Source organism: Oncorhynchus nerka, linkage group LG13 (assembly GCF_034236695.1).
Source record: "Oncorhynchus nerka isolate Pitt River linkage group LG13, Oner_Uvic_2.0, whole genome shotgun sequence".
NCBI classification, from domain to species: Eukaryota; Metazoa; Chordata; class Actinopteri; order Salmoniformes; family Salmonidae; genus Oncorhynchus; species Oncorhynchus nerka.
Genome location: NC_088408.1, coordinates 46,372,883 through 46,388,320, shown reverse-complemented (window position 1 = coordinate 46,388,320; position 15,438 = coordinate 46,372,883). Strand labels below are relative to the sequence as shown.

The 15,438-nt window shown below is 42.5% G+C and overlaps 1 protein-coding gene across 2 annotated transcripts; it reads right to left on the bottom strand.

Moving 5' to 3' along the window:
- Positions 1–1,245: 1,245 nt before the first annotated feature.
- Positions 1,246–11,756, bottom strand: LOC115139573 (creatine kinase B-type-like). Of its 2 annotated transcripts, none has more exons than XM_029677110.1 (8): positions 11,652–11,756; positions 10,702–10,906; positions 9,419–9,573; positions 9,026–9,158; positions 8,138–8,309; positions 4,133–4,256; positions 3,684–3,873; positions 1,246–1,636 (listed from the first exon to the last, which is right to left on the bottom strand). In XM_029677110.1, exons 2-8 carry the CDS (start codon positions 10,892–10,894, stop codon positions 1,458–1,460), a joined length of 1,146 nt encoding a protein of 381 aa, XP_029532970.1. In that variant the 5' UTR covers positions 10,895–10,906; positions 11,652–11,756; the 3' UTR covers positions 1,246–1,457. The 2 variants fall into 2 exon arrangements, with proteins under 2 accessions (XP_029532970.1, XP_029532971.1); XM_029677111.2 differs by having other exon boundaries at positions 10,702–10,974; positions 11,652–11,711.
- Positions 11,757–15,438: the final 3,682 nt, after the last annotated feature.

Genomic DNA, 15,438 nt, shown 5'->3' with positions numbered 1-15,438 from the left:
TATACCTGTTGATACAGGGCTCATATGTGAAACTATTCTAACTGAACATTTTCTTTGTGACACTGACTCCGAATGGCAGTCCCCAGGGCCAAGGTGTCCATCCCCCACTGAAGCTGGTTCATCCAGCTCCTGCCACAAGTAGTGTTCATCTGCCCAAATTTATTTCTGCAGGCATGGATGTGCCTCAGGGCCAAAAGGGCACAGCATGGAGGCGTCGCTGTGTTCTTTGCAAAATGAAGTCCCCCATCACCTGCGCCACATGCTTGGTGACCCCTCTGCTTTACAGCAGAAAGAGACTGGCATCAGCAGCACAATATTGTGTAGAGGTCTGAGGGTCTTAAATACCATTTTGGTATTTTGTATAGTTATTCCATTCAAAATGTATAACTTCACCAATTTGGCCACATTTGGGCTACTTATTTTAGAAGTTATCATTCTGAAACTCTGCACAAGTACTGTTGCCCTCAGGTTTACTGAAATTGTCCCCATCATCTGAATGTTTGTTTTGTCTTGTTCATTTAAAAAACATATGGTTCTCTCATTGTATTATATTCTCCTACATTCAATTCACATACTGAGTGTTTTCTTTCAAATGAAATCAAGAAAATGCATATCCTTGGTTCTGAACCACAGGCAGAAATTGAAGTTAGGGGGGGGTAGCTGTAGAGGTTAAGACCAGCAGTATGACTGGTTTCACATGTCTCCAGTGTTAAAATGGAGCCAAACCAAGTGGCTTACTCATTTACATCACACCATTCTCTAATTTACAAATTGATAAGCTCTATTGCTATTCAGGAAAAGGGTAAATGTTCCTCTTGGAACTGAAGGATTGAACAACGTTCAAAGTTTAAGGGGCTTAATACAGTTGTATTCCAGCCACTCTGGTGAAGCCCATGGGAAATAAAGAAAATGTTTACGTGAATTGGGGAGAATAAGAATGAAAAAAAAACTAAATGGCTGTTACCTGTGCTGAAATTATTAAAAGGGAAGTAAACAGTACTTTTTGCGTTGTAGTTTATATCATAAGCTCGTTGGAAGGGTAACAATTGCACAAAAGGTGGTACACTAAGGGAATTCAGTCAATACAATGCATCTATAGAAAACATGCATTTGGTTTGCATCAGAATTTCCCTTTGTCAATTGAGCTACAGTAGGCAAGTGTAATTAAGCACAGAAAAAGTATTAGAAATGACTAATTCATGACACAATGTCAAAACAAATCACTTGCTCAAAGTGACAAACACATTCCATGGGCCAAAGATACTTTTATTTCAGGTGTTAATATCCATCTGCATTTGATACAAAATCCTTCATCACACAGATGAAGACTCATCTAACTTGTGCCACTAAACGTGTCAGGCAGAGTGCATTTCCTTGATGTAGTGAAGATTGTTTATGGAGACAAGGGGGAGATATTGGTGACGAGGTAAGCGGTTAGAAGGTTTGAGAGAGCGTGTTCACTTCTGGTCGGGCATCAGGTCGTTGAAGGACTGGCCGCTCTCCAGACGCTTTTCCATCTCGACGAGGGTCTTGACGCCGTCGACAACCATCTGCACCAGCTCCACCTCGGAGAAGCCCAGACGGTCTGCGTTGGAGATGTCGAAGACACCGCCTACTGCTGCAGTGTCCACACCACCTGGAGGGGGGGGCGGTACCAAAGAAAAGCTGAGCCAAATGTTGCAGATACGGTTGGCTTCTCCGCAACTAGGGGTGATAGGCCAATCCTGCTCTTGGAGAGCCAGTGGGTATGCAGGTTTTAGTTCCAGGCAGCCCTACTTGAATGCCTTTCAGCTACTGTAATCTAAGTCCTGGGGGCTCCAAAAAAATGTTGCAAAACCACAAATATGCATGCTCCAGTTCACTCAAAAGTTAACTTTTATAACATGGAATTTGACGTGAGAATGTGCTTAGCGTCCTGCAGACTTTAGACAAGGGGTCCCCCAACTGGCAGCCCATGGGTGGTTTTATTTGGCCCCCAAGTTCTGAGAAGACACTTGCATTGTTGGACATGAGACTAAAAACAAGGAAATCTGCACCAATTGATTTAGATTTTGTAAACCTGTTTAAGTACTCCCACACAGACGTGATCGTGTACAAAATGTAAGCAAGGTTTGAAATGATTGTTAGTCAAATATTGGAGTTTGGGCTTGCAGTCTACAAATGTGTAATTATGTTCTGGCCACCCCCAACCAAAACCCACTAAGTTTTTGCCCATGCCTGAATCTAGTTGATGATCCCGCTATAGACCATATATATGCAGTTTCCAGTGGTTGAAGTATTGCATTGCAAGTAGCCTACCATTTTGTGCAAGTGGGGGATATGACATGCTTATTGATAAAAAAATAAACAGGCAGCCTTAATTAAGATGCAATCATTTGCCATTCGTGAAGATAAATGTTTCACATCTCTGCATTCTAAAAGTTGGAAATAGGCATCCATTGCCATAATAAATGTACCTTTGTTTCACTCGAAGTAGCCTAAAATGCCTACATTAAATTGGACCCACTTTACAGTAGTAAGTATTTTTAACACAGTCTTGAGTATTTATCTCCATGCAATCCAATCGAGTGCAGTTTAAGGGTAGAACAGAAGGTTCACCTTTTCAACTTACATTTTAGGGTACTGCACATCTTAACCTACTGGAATTGCAAATGTTTCAAGTAAACAATTTTCATAAATATAATTGTCATATGCTTTAGCCTGCAACAAATTACCATGGGCAGCACTCATTTAAATTGGGTCTGATAAGCTATTATTTGAAGTGTTCTGCTCTATCCATCAGAAAAGGGAGTGTGATTTATAACAGTAGAATGTAAATTAACAGAGTTTACTTTTTGCTTTGAAGTGTGTCGGCTACCACTAAGTAGGCCTACTGTAGTTTAACATAGACAATGTTTCAGAATTTACAGGCAGTGCAGCATATTTAGGGTCGGGAAAAACTAAACATGTTTACAGGTCCAACAATTTGCAAATCGTTTTTTTCAGAAACTTCCTTGGCCTAATTCCAACACCTCCAGAGAGACATTTGATGTAGTTGGCCATTGCCTTTAGAAACTGCCTTGGCCTAATTCCAATACATCCAGCAAATAAGGGCTGTGTTGTCACCATAAAAAAGGGAAAGATGGGCATTTCAGGTAGTGTTTTAATGGTTGTTCACGCATGCAGTTTCAGGACAAGTCTGATTTATGACGGGCGTAAACTAAATTGATAAAATCTCAATATTTTTGTATGTGTGCAGTCTTTTCAGAAGTGGTGCACAGTTATGAGGCCCGAGGAGCAGCTACTTAGCCAAAACAGGAGTAGGGCTGATCAAATTCCGGCAGCAGTGTAGCTCCCCAGGAGGAGAGTTGGCCATCCTGGCCCTATTCAGTGGACAGTTAACACTTTCCACTAGGTCTTATCTACATTTAGGAGAATTGCAGCCACAGTTACAGCCAAAGGTTTAGAGGCATGTTGGATTAGTATAACTGTCAATTTAAGTACATAGATTCCGATTCAATTAAACATTGACATCTTGACTGCACAATGTTTTACCAGCCTACAGTAACAACCATTGGTTACTAAATCAAACGTAGAGAGACTACTCCAGATCTGTCCGACATTCACTTAAATCCCAATAACTGCTAGACAGAATGTCCCATCTACATTTCCTAATAGAGTTGGTGTATTCAAAATGGACGTACCTGTGCCACGCTTCTGCAGCCTCAACCTCTTGAGGACCTCGCTGAACTTCTCGTGCTTGCTCATGTTGGGCAGCTTGACGTGCACGCCGGCGCGCAGCCCCGTGCCCAGGTTGGAGGGGCAGGTGAGCACGTAGCCCAGGTGCTCGTTCCACATGAACTCATGGCCCTGGTCCTTGAACAGGCTCTCAATCTGAAGTGGTCAGAGGAAACAGTGAGGTAAGAAGTTGGACCAAAAGGTTAGAAGTTGTGTTGAGAAAGCAACTGCAGTGTTGGGGGACTGTTTTAAGTTTAAAACGTTACCCCCTTTGTTTGCAACAGTTGTTGAAGTGCCATTTAGCATTTTAAGTAGACTCACAAATTGACTGCATTCAAATGCAATTAACCCCAGCAACGTAGTTTGCACATGTTCTTTAACATTACATTGTAGAATTGAGCCTTGGGCTTAACACCTTTGTGAGGCCTGTGCAGAAGCGGTGGAACACCTCCTTCATATTGCCACCCTTCTGCATAGAGATGACCCGCAGATGGTCCTCCTCATTCACCCAGACCAGGAAGGTCTTGCCATCATTGTGCCTGTCAACAAAAATCAACATATTAGTTCAACATTGGCTGGAATGAGACGCCATTATACATAACGATCATGTTTACTCTCACTGAAGGCACCCTCCAGCTTGTACTCCAGCGTAGGGTGAAGTTAGTCATAGACGCCGATCTTGGGTAGATTAAAGAATAAATTCACCACTAATGGTTAGGATTTGGAGAGGTTGTCCTAGATCTGTACCTAGAGGAACTTCGACCCAGAGCCTCCTTTAATGACCCACAACAGATAATATAACTGCATCTCACTATTTTAGAGCAGGGCACGCCAAGCTGGTTCCTGGCGAGCTAACATCCTGTAGGTATTCACACTCACCCTAATCTAGCACACCTGGTTCTAATAATTAGATTACTCATAATTGGCATTTGACCAAATATCTGCAGAAGGGTAGCTCTCCAGGAACAGGGTTGGAGAGCCCTGTTTTGGAGTATGTAATGTGGATTGTAGAATCGTAGATGGGGCCTCCAGTAAATTTTGACCATTGAAGAGGTCAACCAGCGTCCATTTTATTGGCACATGCACCGAAGACAACAGGTGTAGGTAGACCTTACAGTGAAATGCTTACTTACGAGCCCATAACCAACAATGCATTTAAAAAAATACAGATAAGAATCAGAAAAAGTTATGAGTAATTAAAGAGCAGCAGCAAAATAACGATAGCGAGACTATATACAGAGTCAATGTACGGTGGCACCAGCTAGTTGAGGTAATATGTACATGTAGGTAGAGATATTTAAGTGACTATGCATAGATGAGAGAACCAGTGGTGTAAATAAGGGGGGGGGAAATGCAAATAGTCTGGGTAGCCATTTGATTAGCTGTTCAGGAGACTTATGGCTTTGGGGTAGAAGCTGTTTAGAAGCCTCTTGGACCTAGACTTGGTACTGCTTGCCGTGCGGTAGCAGAGAGAACAGTCTATGACTAGGGTGGCTGGAGTCTGACAATTTCTAGGGCCTTCCTCCGACACCGCCTGGTAGAGTTCCTGGATAGCAGGAAGCTTGGCCCCAGTGATGTACTGAGCCGTACGCACTACACTCGGTCGGAAGCAGAGCAGTTGCCATATCAGGCCTTGATGCAACCATGCGCTCGATGGTGCAGCTGTTGAACCTTTTGAGGATCTGACCCATGCCAAATCTTTTCAGTCTCCTGAGGGGGAATAGGTTGTCGTACCTGCTTCACGACTGTATTTGGTGTGCTTGGACCATGTTTGTTGGTGATGTGGACGCCAAGGAACTTGAAGATCTCAAACTGCAGCCTCGATGAGAATGGGGGCATGCTCAGTCCTCTTTCCTGTAGTCCACATTTTTTTTTAAACCTTTATGTAACTAGGCAAGTCAGTTACAAACAGATTCTTATTTTCAATGACGGCCTAGGAAGATTTTTACCTTGTCAGCTCAAGGATTCGATCTTGCAACCTTACGGTTACTAGTCCAACACTAACCACTAGGCTACCTGCCAACCCTTGGTCTTGATCACGTTGAGGGAGAGGTTGTCCTGGCACCACACGGCCAGTTCTGACCTCCTTATAGGCGGCCTTGTTGCGGTCGGTGATCAGGCCTACCACTTGTCGTCGGCAAACTTGATGGCGTTGGAGTCGTGCAGTCATGAGTGAACAGGGAGTACAGGAGGGAACTGAGCACGTACCGCTGAGGGTGCCCTGTTTTGAGGATCAGCGTGGCGGATGTGTTGCCTACCCTTACCACCTGGGGGCGGCCTGACAGGAAGTCCAGGATCCAGTTGCAGAGGGAAGTGTTTAGTCCCAGGGATCCTTAGCTTAGTGATGAGCTTTGAGGGCACTATGGTGTTGAACGCTAAGCCGTAGTCAATGAGTAGGATTTCTCAAAAAGGTGTTCCTTTTGTCCAGGTGGGAAAGAGCAGTGTGGAGTACAATAGATATCGCATCTGTGGATCTGTTGGTGCGGTTTGCAAATTGGAGTGGGTCCAGGGTTTCTGGGATACTGGTGTTGATGTGAGCCGTGGCCAGCCTTTCAAAGCACTTCATGGCTACAGACGTGAGTGCTACGTGTCGGTAGTCATGTAGGCAGGTTACCTTAGTGTTCTTGGGCACAGGCAATATAGTGGTGTGGTTACATTATGTTGGTATTACAGACTCGGACAGGGAGAGGTTGAAAATGTCAGTGAAGACGCTTGCCAGTTGGTCAGTGCATGCTCGCAGTACACATCCCGGTAATCCGTCGTGCTCTGTGGCCTTGTGAATGTTGACCTGTTTGAAGGTCTTATATCGGCTGGAGAGAGTGTGATCACACAATCTTCCCGGAACAGCTGGTGCTCTCATACATATTTTAGTGGTCTTTGCCTCGAAGCGAGCATAGAAGTAGTTTAGCTGGTCTGGTAGGCTCATGCCACTGGGCAGCTCTCAGCTGTGCTTCCCTTTGTAGTCTAATGGTTTGCAAGCCCTGCCACATCCGACGAGCGGTAGAGCCGGTGTAGTACGTTTCAATCTTAGTCCTGTATTGACTCTTTGCCTGTGATGGTTCTTCGGAGGGCATCGGTTAGAGTCCTGCTCCTTGAAAGTGGCAGCTCAGTGTGGATGTTGCCTGTAATCCGTGGCTTCAGGTTGGGGTACATACAGTCACTGTGGGGATGATGTCATCGATGCACTTGAAGCCAGTGACCATCCGAAAGAATCCCAGAACATATTCCAGTCTGTGCTACAAAACAGTCCTGTAGCTTAGCATCTGCTTCATCTGACCACTTATTGCGCTTGTCAATGGTGCATCCTGCTCTAATTTTTGCTTGTACGCAGGAGCATAGAATTATGGTCAGATTTACCAAATGGAGAGCTTTGTATGAGTCTTGGTGTGTGGAGTAAAGGTGTTCCAGAGTTCTCTGGTTGCACATTTAACATGCTGATAGAAATGTGGTAAAACGGATGTAAGCTTCTTTGCATTCAAGTCCCCAGCTACTAGGAGCACCCCCTCTGGGTGAGCATTTTCTTGTTTGCTTATGCCGGAATACAGCTCTTTCAATGCTGTCTTAGTGCCAGTCTCCTTCTCTGGTGGTATGTAAACAGCTATGAAAAATACAGATGAAAACGCTAGGTAGATAGAGCATCTCATAAGCTGTAGACCGCAATAGCTCAAGACTTAGATAACGTGCACCAGCTGTTGTTTACAAAACTACATAGTCCGCCGCCCCTTGTCTTACCAGACGCCGCTGTTCTATCCTGCCGGTACATCGTATAACCAGCCAGCTGTATGTTGATCGTGTCGTCGTTCAGCCACGACTCCGTGAAGCATAAGATGTTACAGTTTTGATTGTCCCGTTGGTAGTTTAATCTTCCGCATTGGTCATCAATTTTACTCTCCAAAGATTGCAGATTTGCTAGCAGAATGGAAGGAAGTGGGGGTTTATTCGATCGTCTACAAATTCTCAGAAGTCAGTATGCCCTCTTGCCCCTTTTTCTCCACACTAATCATGGGGATCTGGGCCTGTTCCGAGAAAGCAGTAAATCAGTCGCGTCGGGCTCGTCAGACAGAACAAAGAATATTCTGCCAGTCTGTGGTGAGTAAGTTATTTTCGGTCATAAGAGACGGTAGCGGCAACATCATGTACAAAATCATTTAAAAAAAGTTGCAAATAATGCAAGTAAACAAAAACAATTGGTTGGGGACATGTAAAACGGCAGCATTCTCCGGCACCATTTTACCCTTTACTGCACTTTCGCGCCTTCCTTAGTGAACACCGACAGACCATGGGAGGAACTCACTAGAAAAGCTGAGTGGCAGGAGAATGCCAGACTAAGTCCCTTTATTAATCTGCCATCATGAAAGGAAAAGGAAGCCATTTGACGTCTACATGGAGAAAACTCTGCTGTGGTGCCCGGGGAACTCACCAGATGCCCCTGCCGTCAGGCCAGTCACGGCCCATCCCGGACGCCAACAGCAGGGGAGACACGGGCTTGTCAAACAGGAAGTGGTCGTCAATCAGCTGTTGCTGCTCATCATCTGTCATGTTCTTCAGGGCGTAATACTGGCCATTGAGGTCCCCATCCAGTGAGGCTAGACCTGCAAAAAAATGAGAACGTCAGTAAAACAAGTAAGCCTACATGAGTGGTCATCCTTTTTCACCAACTATAAATTGCATATTTGTAAGGATTAGGCCAACAATCAAGCAGTTATATTTTTTTCAAAGTGGCAATTTCAGTTAAGGATTCAATTACACAGTGGTGTAAAGTGCTTAAGTAAAAACACTTTAAAGTACTATCCAAGTCATTTTTTGGGTTGACTGCTTTTACTTAAGCTACACTTTCTGCCTCTTATCTGGCAGACGCACTAAACACAAATGCTTCAATTATGGTGTGCCCCTGGCAATCTGTAAATAAAAATTGTACGGACTGGTTTGCTTAATATAAATAATTCCAAAGTCCTTATACTTTAGTATATTTTAGCAATTACATTTGCTTTTGATACTTAAGTACATTTAAAACCACATACTTTACTCAAGTAGTATTTTACTGGAAGAATTTCACTTGAATAATTTTCTATGAAGGTAGCTTTACTTTGACAATTGGGTACTTTTTACACAACTGCCATTATATAAAACACATCTGGAATAATTAAGTCTTAACCAATGCCAGTCAAGAGCAGCAAGCCAATTGCAGTGTGGCATGACTTCAATAGTCTAATTAAGACAGTTCCACTCAGTGCTGTCAGGGGGCAGTGCCACAAAGGGTATGCAGCAGGACTCAAGGCATTGAAGAGGACAGGGCTCAGTCACGCACTTTCGATTGCCATGTTCTCAATGGCACGTCGCTCCCCACGGCTGCAGTGTGGGGGGAGGCAAAAGCCGCGGACACTCCTGCCAGTTCGCACTCTGGAGCTCAGGACGAAGTTGGGGTCTAGGTCATCCCCACCCTGCCAAGACAACAACCTTCGTGTTAGCTTTCATGCTAATTGCTAACAGGTGTGGACATTTGATATCGACTAAACCAGGGTTGGGCTACATGGAGGTTTGAAAATAATGGGTTGTGTGGCCATTATGCCCAATATGGATTTTCATTGACAAATTAATTTCCCAAATAGTTGTTGACTCACGTAGGACAACCTTGTGAGTGTGTATGTGGTGAACCAGGGTGTGAGGCGATTCAGAGTGTGTGGACATTGTGTGCCTTTACCACAAGGTTATCTGGGTTCAGGTCGGTCTTGTGTTTGTCTGAGGGCTTGTATCCGCCGTGGCGGTCTTCGATGATGGGGTCCAGCAGCTCCTTGAACACCTCGTACGTCTCCTCGTCTCCGGCCACACAGCCCACTGTCATGATGAAGGGGTGGCCTTGAATAAAACAGGGACAGAGTGAAGGAATAAAAATGCCAGCCAATGGTGCCAACAGTTGACGTCATCCAAGTGAAAGTTTCACTGACAAAATGCAGTTGGTTGACAGTAATTGGTTTTGGAATTGTATTGAAAATTGGTCAGCAGTCACATTGGTCTTAGTTCCAGTAATAGCTTTAGCCACCCTTCAGATGCAAGCTGTCAGAATAACACCATCTACACTGAAGCCATTGGGCATTAATACAAATTTGGGTTGACATTCATAATGCTGTACATGTTCTGATTAAGAAAAATGTCAAGTTGTGACTAAGGTTTGCAGCAGACCTGAGTTTAAAATTATTTAATTTAAATACTTATTCTGTGTATGAGGTTTTTCAAATACATGTATTTAAAATACTCCCAATGTAGGGCCCGAGTTAAATGCATGAGTATAAATATATATATATATTTTTTTAAATGCATGCCAATACACATTCCAATATTCAACTACTTGTATTTTCAAATAAAAAACATCTATATGCTACTACTCAATGTGAAAGTATTTGAAATAGTATTTAAACCCAGGTCTAGTTTGCATACCAGTACACATCTTCAGCTGGTTGCCACTTACACTGGATGTTGTAGTAGGGCCTCACAATAGACATCAAATTAAAGGCCTTACATTACAATTCAAAGTCAGTAATTCCGCTGTTAAATGGACATGTGACCCAACAACAGAGGGGAATAAAATGCAAGGCATCAATTTAGCCTGTAATGTCACCTGCAGACAAATAGTGGACTTGACCTTGCTCAACAAAGATAGTTGGTGATGCTGCTGTGACAAATTGGTGTATGGCCATGGATCCCATGTCAGTCCTAATGCATTGATTGTTAACTGGAACAATGCGCTCGACAGGGCCACAAATAACGAATTCCTATTTTTATACTGAACATTGCATTAGTGGCCACATCACAGGCACTTGGTAACAAGGTCACCGTTTCAACAGCGGAGGGTTTTCACTCGGTACATGGCTGACATTGCAAAATCCAAGCACCGGATGAGTGGGTAGGCTATAACTAAAACCCTTCGCCCTCTCGACGCGACATAAAACGGATTAGGACCAAACTAGGCAAGCTCGGGCTGTTTACCTGGGTTATCAATTCCAGTTTGAATGACATCATCCACGGTAAATCCACTTGGAGTCTCTTTGTCCCGCAGGTTGGCGTACATCTCTGGGGTGAGCACCTTGGCCATGTGGTTGTTATGTTGGCTGAGGTCGGGGTACTCCTGCTCCGCGGAGTAGCTCATCTTCAGCTTGTTGTGGGTGTTACCGAAAGGCATGACTGCGTTCACCTGTGCTCAAGGATGAAACGATGAGGTGTCAGTGGCCGCCAAGAGCCTAGACCCAGCAAATGGAATAACTAAATAGGAACAGGGTCGAAAAAGACTTGAGTTACTATACGCATTGTGACGCAGTGGTCGGCTATTTCGACACCTGGTTTTGAGGTAGCAAACAAATTCCTGCCATTTGCGTGCCAATTCCTCATAATCTGAGAGGGTACACGCAACACGCAAATATAGCAATTTATTTTATCTAAAATATAAAAATGTCCAACAAAGGGAATGCATATTCATCCACGTTAATAGAAAATGTCGGTTACAGTGCGAGGCAATACTGTTCACATTAGTTTGAAGCAACCGAATGCGTGATGTCCAGCACCAGATAAGACCTTGCAGATAGACCACGACCTTGCGGTCTCTTCCGTGTAAACGGCTATGCCAAACGGAAAATACACCCCTCTACACTAGTTGACGATTTTAACCAGGGTGAAATATTGCACATGTCAGTTCGATTTAATCGTTTTGAGTGAAACCAAATCACTGACGTCTCCCCATTTCTCTAGGGTTAGATGCGCTTTCCCGAGATGCGGTCTAAAAATACCAGTCTTTGTTCATCCTATATTCCAAACGTTTTTGCCATTATCATATAGCCTATTTGACCAATGCATGTATTAAATACAAAGCATATTAGACACCTAACAGTTCTGCAAATATGATGACATACTTATGCATTTATACAACGTAAAAATAAACCTACCGTCGGACGTTTTTCTTTGGAAAAGACACACCAAAGCTAATAATGGTGTTCAGATTGAATCAGCTTCGCTAGGTTTTTATATGCCAGAGGAGCTCTCCTCTGATTGGATACTATTTAAAGTTCATTCATCCTATTGGAAATGGGAATAACGCAATTGCATATAGCGTCACTGCTGGGATTTAACAGCCGACACCTCTCAGATCAAGTGGTGCGTTCCTTGACAGATCTCTTTATTGACAACAGTAAGAGAGAATTGAATGGTACCAGTGGCTACATTCCATTTAAGCCGGAATGTCACCACACACAGAACCCTGCCCTGCTCATTTAACAATGTCAAATATGTTAATATGGTCCAATGGGCTTCAGGTAGCCTATACATAAGCTAAAATGTCGGGCTGTTTCAGGCGAATGTCGTTGTTCTTTATGATGATGGGGACATTTAGTGGCCTATTAATATATATGAATAATGTTTTATTTTCATATTCCAATGCTTTTGTGTGGCTCATTTGTAATGCCATTTTAACAATAGGCATATTATATGCTCCATGGGGCTTATTTCTCCCCCCACAAAAAAACTGAGGTAAAGCTGGTTTCAGTTTGGATATTCGATGGATATTCGCCTGCAGTTTTCCTTACCTGCACCAACAGCAGTTAGGGACCGTCAACATAGTGACAAATCAAATTGTTCAAATTTCATTTGCTATTTAACCACTACTCCTAAAACTTTAAAACCTGTTTCCAGCTAACCCGATGGCATAGACACACATTGCACACATTTTTTGTTGTTGTTGATTTACATCTCGCACTATTTTAAATGATTAATTTACATTTTTGAATTTCAATAGCTCATTGGTCATGTGATCTAGGGACTTCAAACAAGGTTCAGAATGTCCACTCAGTGGGCCTACACATTGCACACCCTTTAGTTTGTCCATTTTCATTTACATGAATTTTTTTAAATTCAAAAGCTCCTTGGTCATGTGACCTAATGACTTAAAAAAGGGGTTAATTATGTTCAATGACTACCCTTCTATATTGCACACCCTTTATTTTGTCCATTTTCATCTCGCATGATTTTACATGAATTTTTCAAAATTTAGAATTTCAATAGCTCCTTGCTCTTGTGACCCAGTGACCTCAAATCACACACTCTGATGTTTGTCTACTTTCATCTCATGCTATTAGACTTAAATCTGTTAGCTTTACAGACCATCTCCACCAAAAAAATAAAATAAAGTTTTTGACCTAATTGTCACATAACAGCTACTCATTATTGAAAATATAACTGTCAAACCTGCATTACAAAGACCCCACAGCTGAAGGTGTCCTGCTGCATGGTGGGAGTTATTTCTCCTCCTTTCCACTTTATGTCCACCCAGTCGTCTTTTCCATGGCAGGATATTCTCATTTTGAAGTACTCTCTTTTTTTATGTTAACATAATGGAATTCTGATTAGTTATAGGCAAATAAATGCACAGGCTAAATGTGTATGCTGTTTTCCTTATCACTATAATCTAGTAGTAATTTAGTAGTAGAGGTAAATTCCTTTATGCCCATTCTACACACAGCGTAAATTATAGGCACTGAATCATTTACAGGACAATAATAAAAGTAGCATATAGGATCCAACCTTATCACAGAGTGAATAAATGTAGAGCGTTTGGAGACTTCAAGAAAAAAAATATGAAGTGAGTTTCATCAGTACGTGCTTAAAAGAAAGTCATATCACAGATGACAATGCCCACCAAATCTATGACAATAGAGAATGAATTGTAAGCACCAAGGTGTGTTTGTCAAAATAATATCTGCAAATGTCAGTTGTTGAACATAATACTTCTATTTGCAATAGCAATTTATGATATATGCAGATGAGGAATATTCAATGTACCAACACTACAGGTAGGACGGACACAAGACATTCCTACATATTGTGACGGCCCTGAATTTTTCTGAACCGTCTCAGTGCAGCTCCTTCCGATAGGGCGCTTTCCCTTTAATTCCCAATTAAATAGCCAGCATCAGCTGCGCAAAAGTGGGGTTGTGATGGAGACATGAATGAGGATGTGTTCAACCCTCAGTTCCGAAGCTTCTCTATTCCGTTTGTTTTGTTGCCGTTAAACGTGTGTTTTGTAGCCTAAGAGAGTTTACCCAGGATCGGATCCACTCTTTGCGTCCGTGGACTACACCTCTCTGTTCTTCGTGGCCTTTCTCCGCTGGAGATCTATTGGCGGATTGGATTGTCTGACTGACCGACTGACTACCACCTTTTTGTATACGGTATTTCATTTGTTTTGATGTGATGTATACTGTGATTTATGTAGTTAGTTGTAGTTGAGGACTTGGTAAGAGTTGATACGCTTTAAAGTTCTGTGGTAAAATAATTGTTATATTGATTGTATGTTTAATACTGGGTTTACGCTACACGGAATGAACGGACAAACATTGCGTGACAAAAGTCACTTGAGTTCACTGAACTCCTTTACCAGGCTGGACTCTTTTTAGGCCCGAGGTACAGGACATTTCTGGAGGAACCAGAACTCATTGTGTTATATTATTATATGTGTGTGTAATCATTGATGTTGTTAATACAACCCACGCAAAAGAATATAGTTGTTTTTGAAGTTCTTTCCAATGTTTTAAGGGTTTATGAAAAGTTTATTTCCATCCTGACTTTTACATAAGTCCTTTGTATTGGTGTAGACTTGACGGACCAGATGGGACTCATTCCCTCCCATACCAAAAGGAGAAACCAATGTTTTCTCTGGTAGGCACAACCTACCTGGCACCCCTATAAATAATAACCTCAAGTCAAAACCGTTACAATATAGTATATATATATTTTTTAATGTGTTTTTTATTTCACCTTTATTTAACCAGGTAAGCCAGTTGACAACAAGTTCACATTTACAACTGTGACCTCGCCAAGCTAAAGCAAAGCAGTGTGTGTCACGCCCTGACCTTAGAGAGCCTTTAAATGTCTCTATTTGGTTTGGTCAGGGTGTGATTTGGGGTGGGCATTCTATGTTTTGATATCTATGATTTTGTATTTCTATGTTTTGGCTGGGTATGGTTCTCAATCAGGGACAGCTGTCTATTGTTGTATCTGATTGGGAACCATACTTAGGTAGCCCTTTTTCCCTCCTTTCTTTGTGGGGATGTTGACTTTGTTTAGGGCACATAGCCTTTAGCTTCACGGTTTGTTTGTAGTGTTTGTTTTTTTCGGCGTCATCTAAAAATAAAGAATATGTACGCTCACCACGCCGCACCTTGGACCTCCTTATTCAACAGCCGTGACACAAACAACACAGTTACACATGGAATAAACAAACACACAGTTAATAACACAATAGAAAAGTCTATATACAGTGTGTGTAAATGAAATAAGATTAGGTAAGGCAATAAATAGGCCGTAGTGGAGAAATAATTACAATTTCGCAAATAAACACTGGAGTGATAGATGTGCAGAAGATGAATGTGCAAGTAGAGATACTGGGGTGCAAAGGAGCAAAATAAATAAAACGAATCAAATAAATAACAATATGGGGATGAGGTAGTTGGATGGGCTATTTACAGATGGGCTATGTACAGGTGCAGTGATCTGTAAGCTGCTCTGATAGCTGATGCTTAAATATAGTAAGGGCGATGAGTCTCCAGCGTCAGGGATTTTTGCAATTCGCTCCAGTCATTGGCAGCAAAGAACTGGAAGGAAAGGCGGCTAAATGAGGAATTGGCTTTGGGGGTGACCAGTGAGAGATACCTGCTGGAGCGCGTGCTACGGGTGACCAGT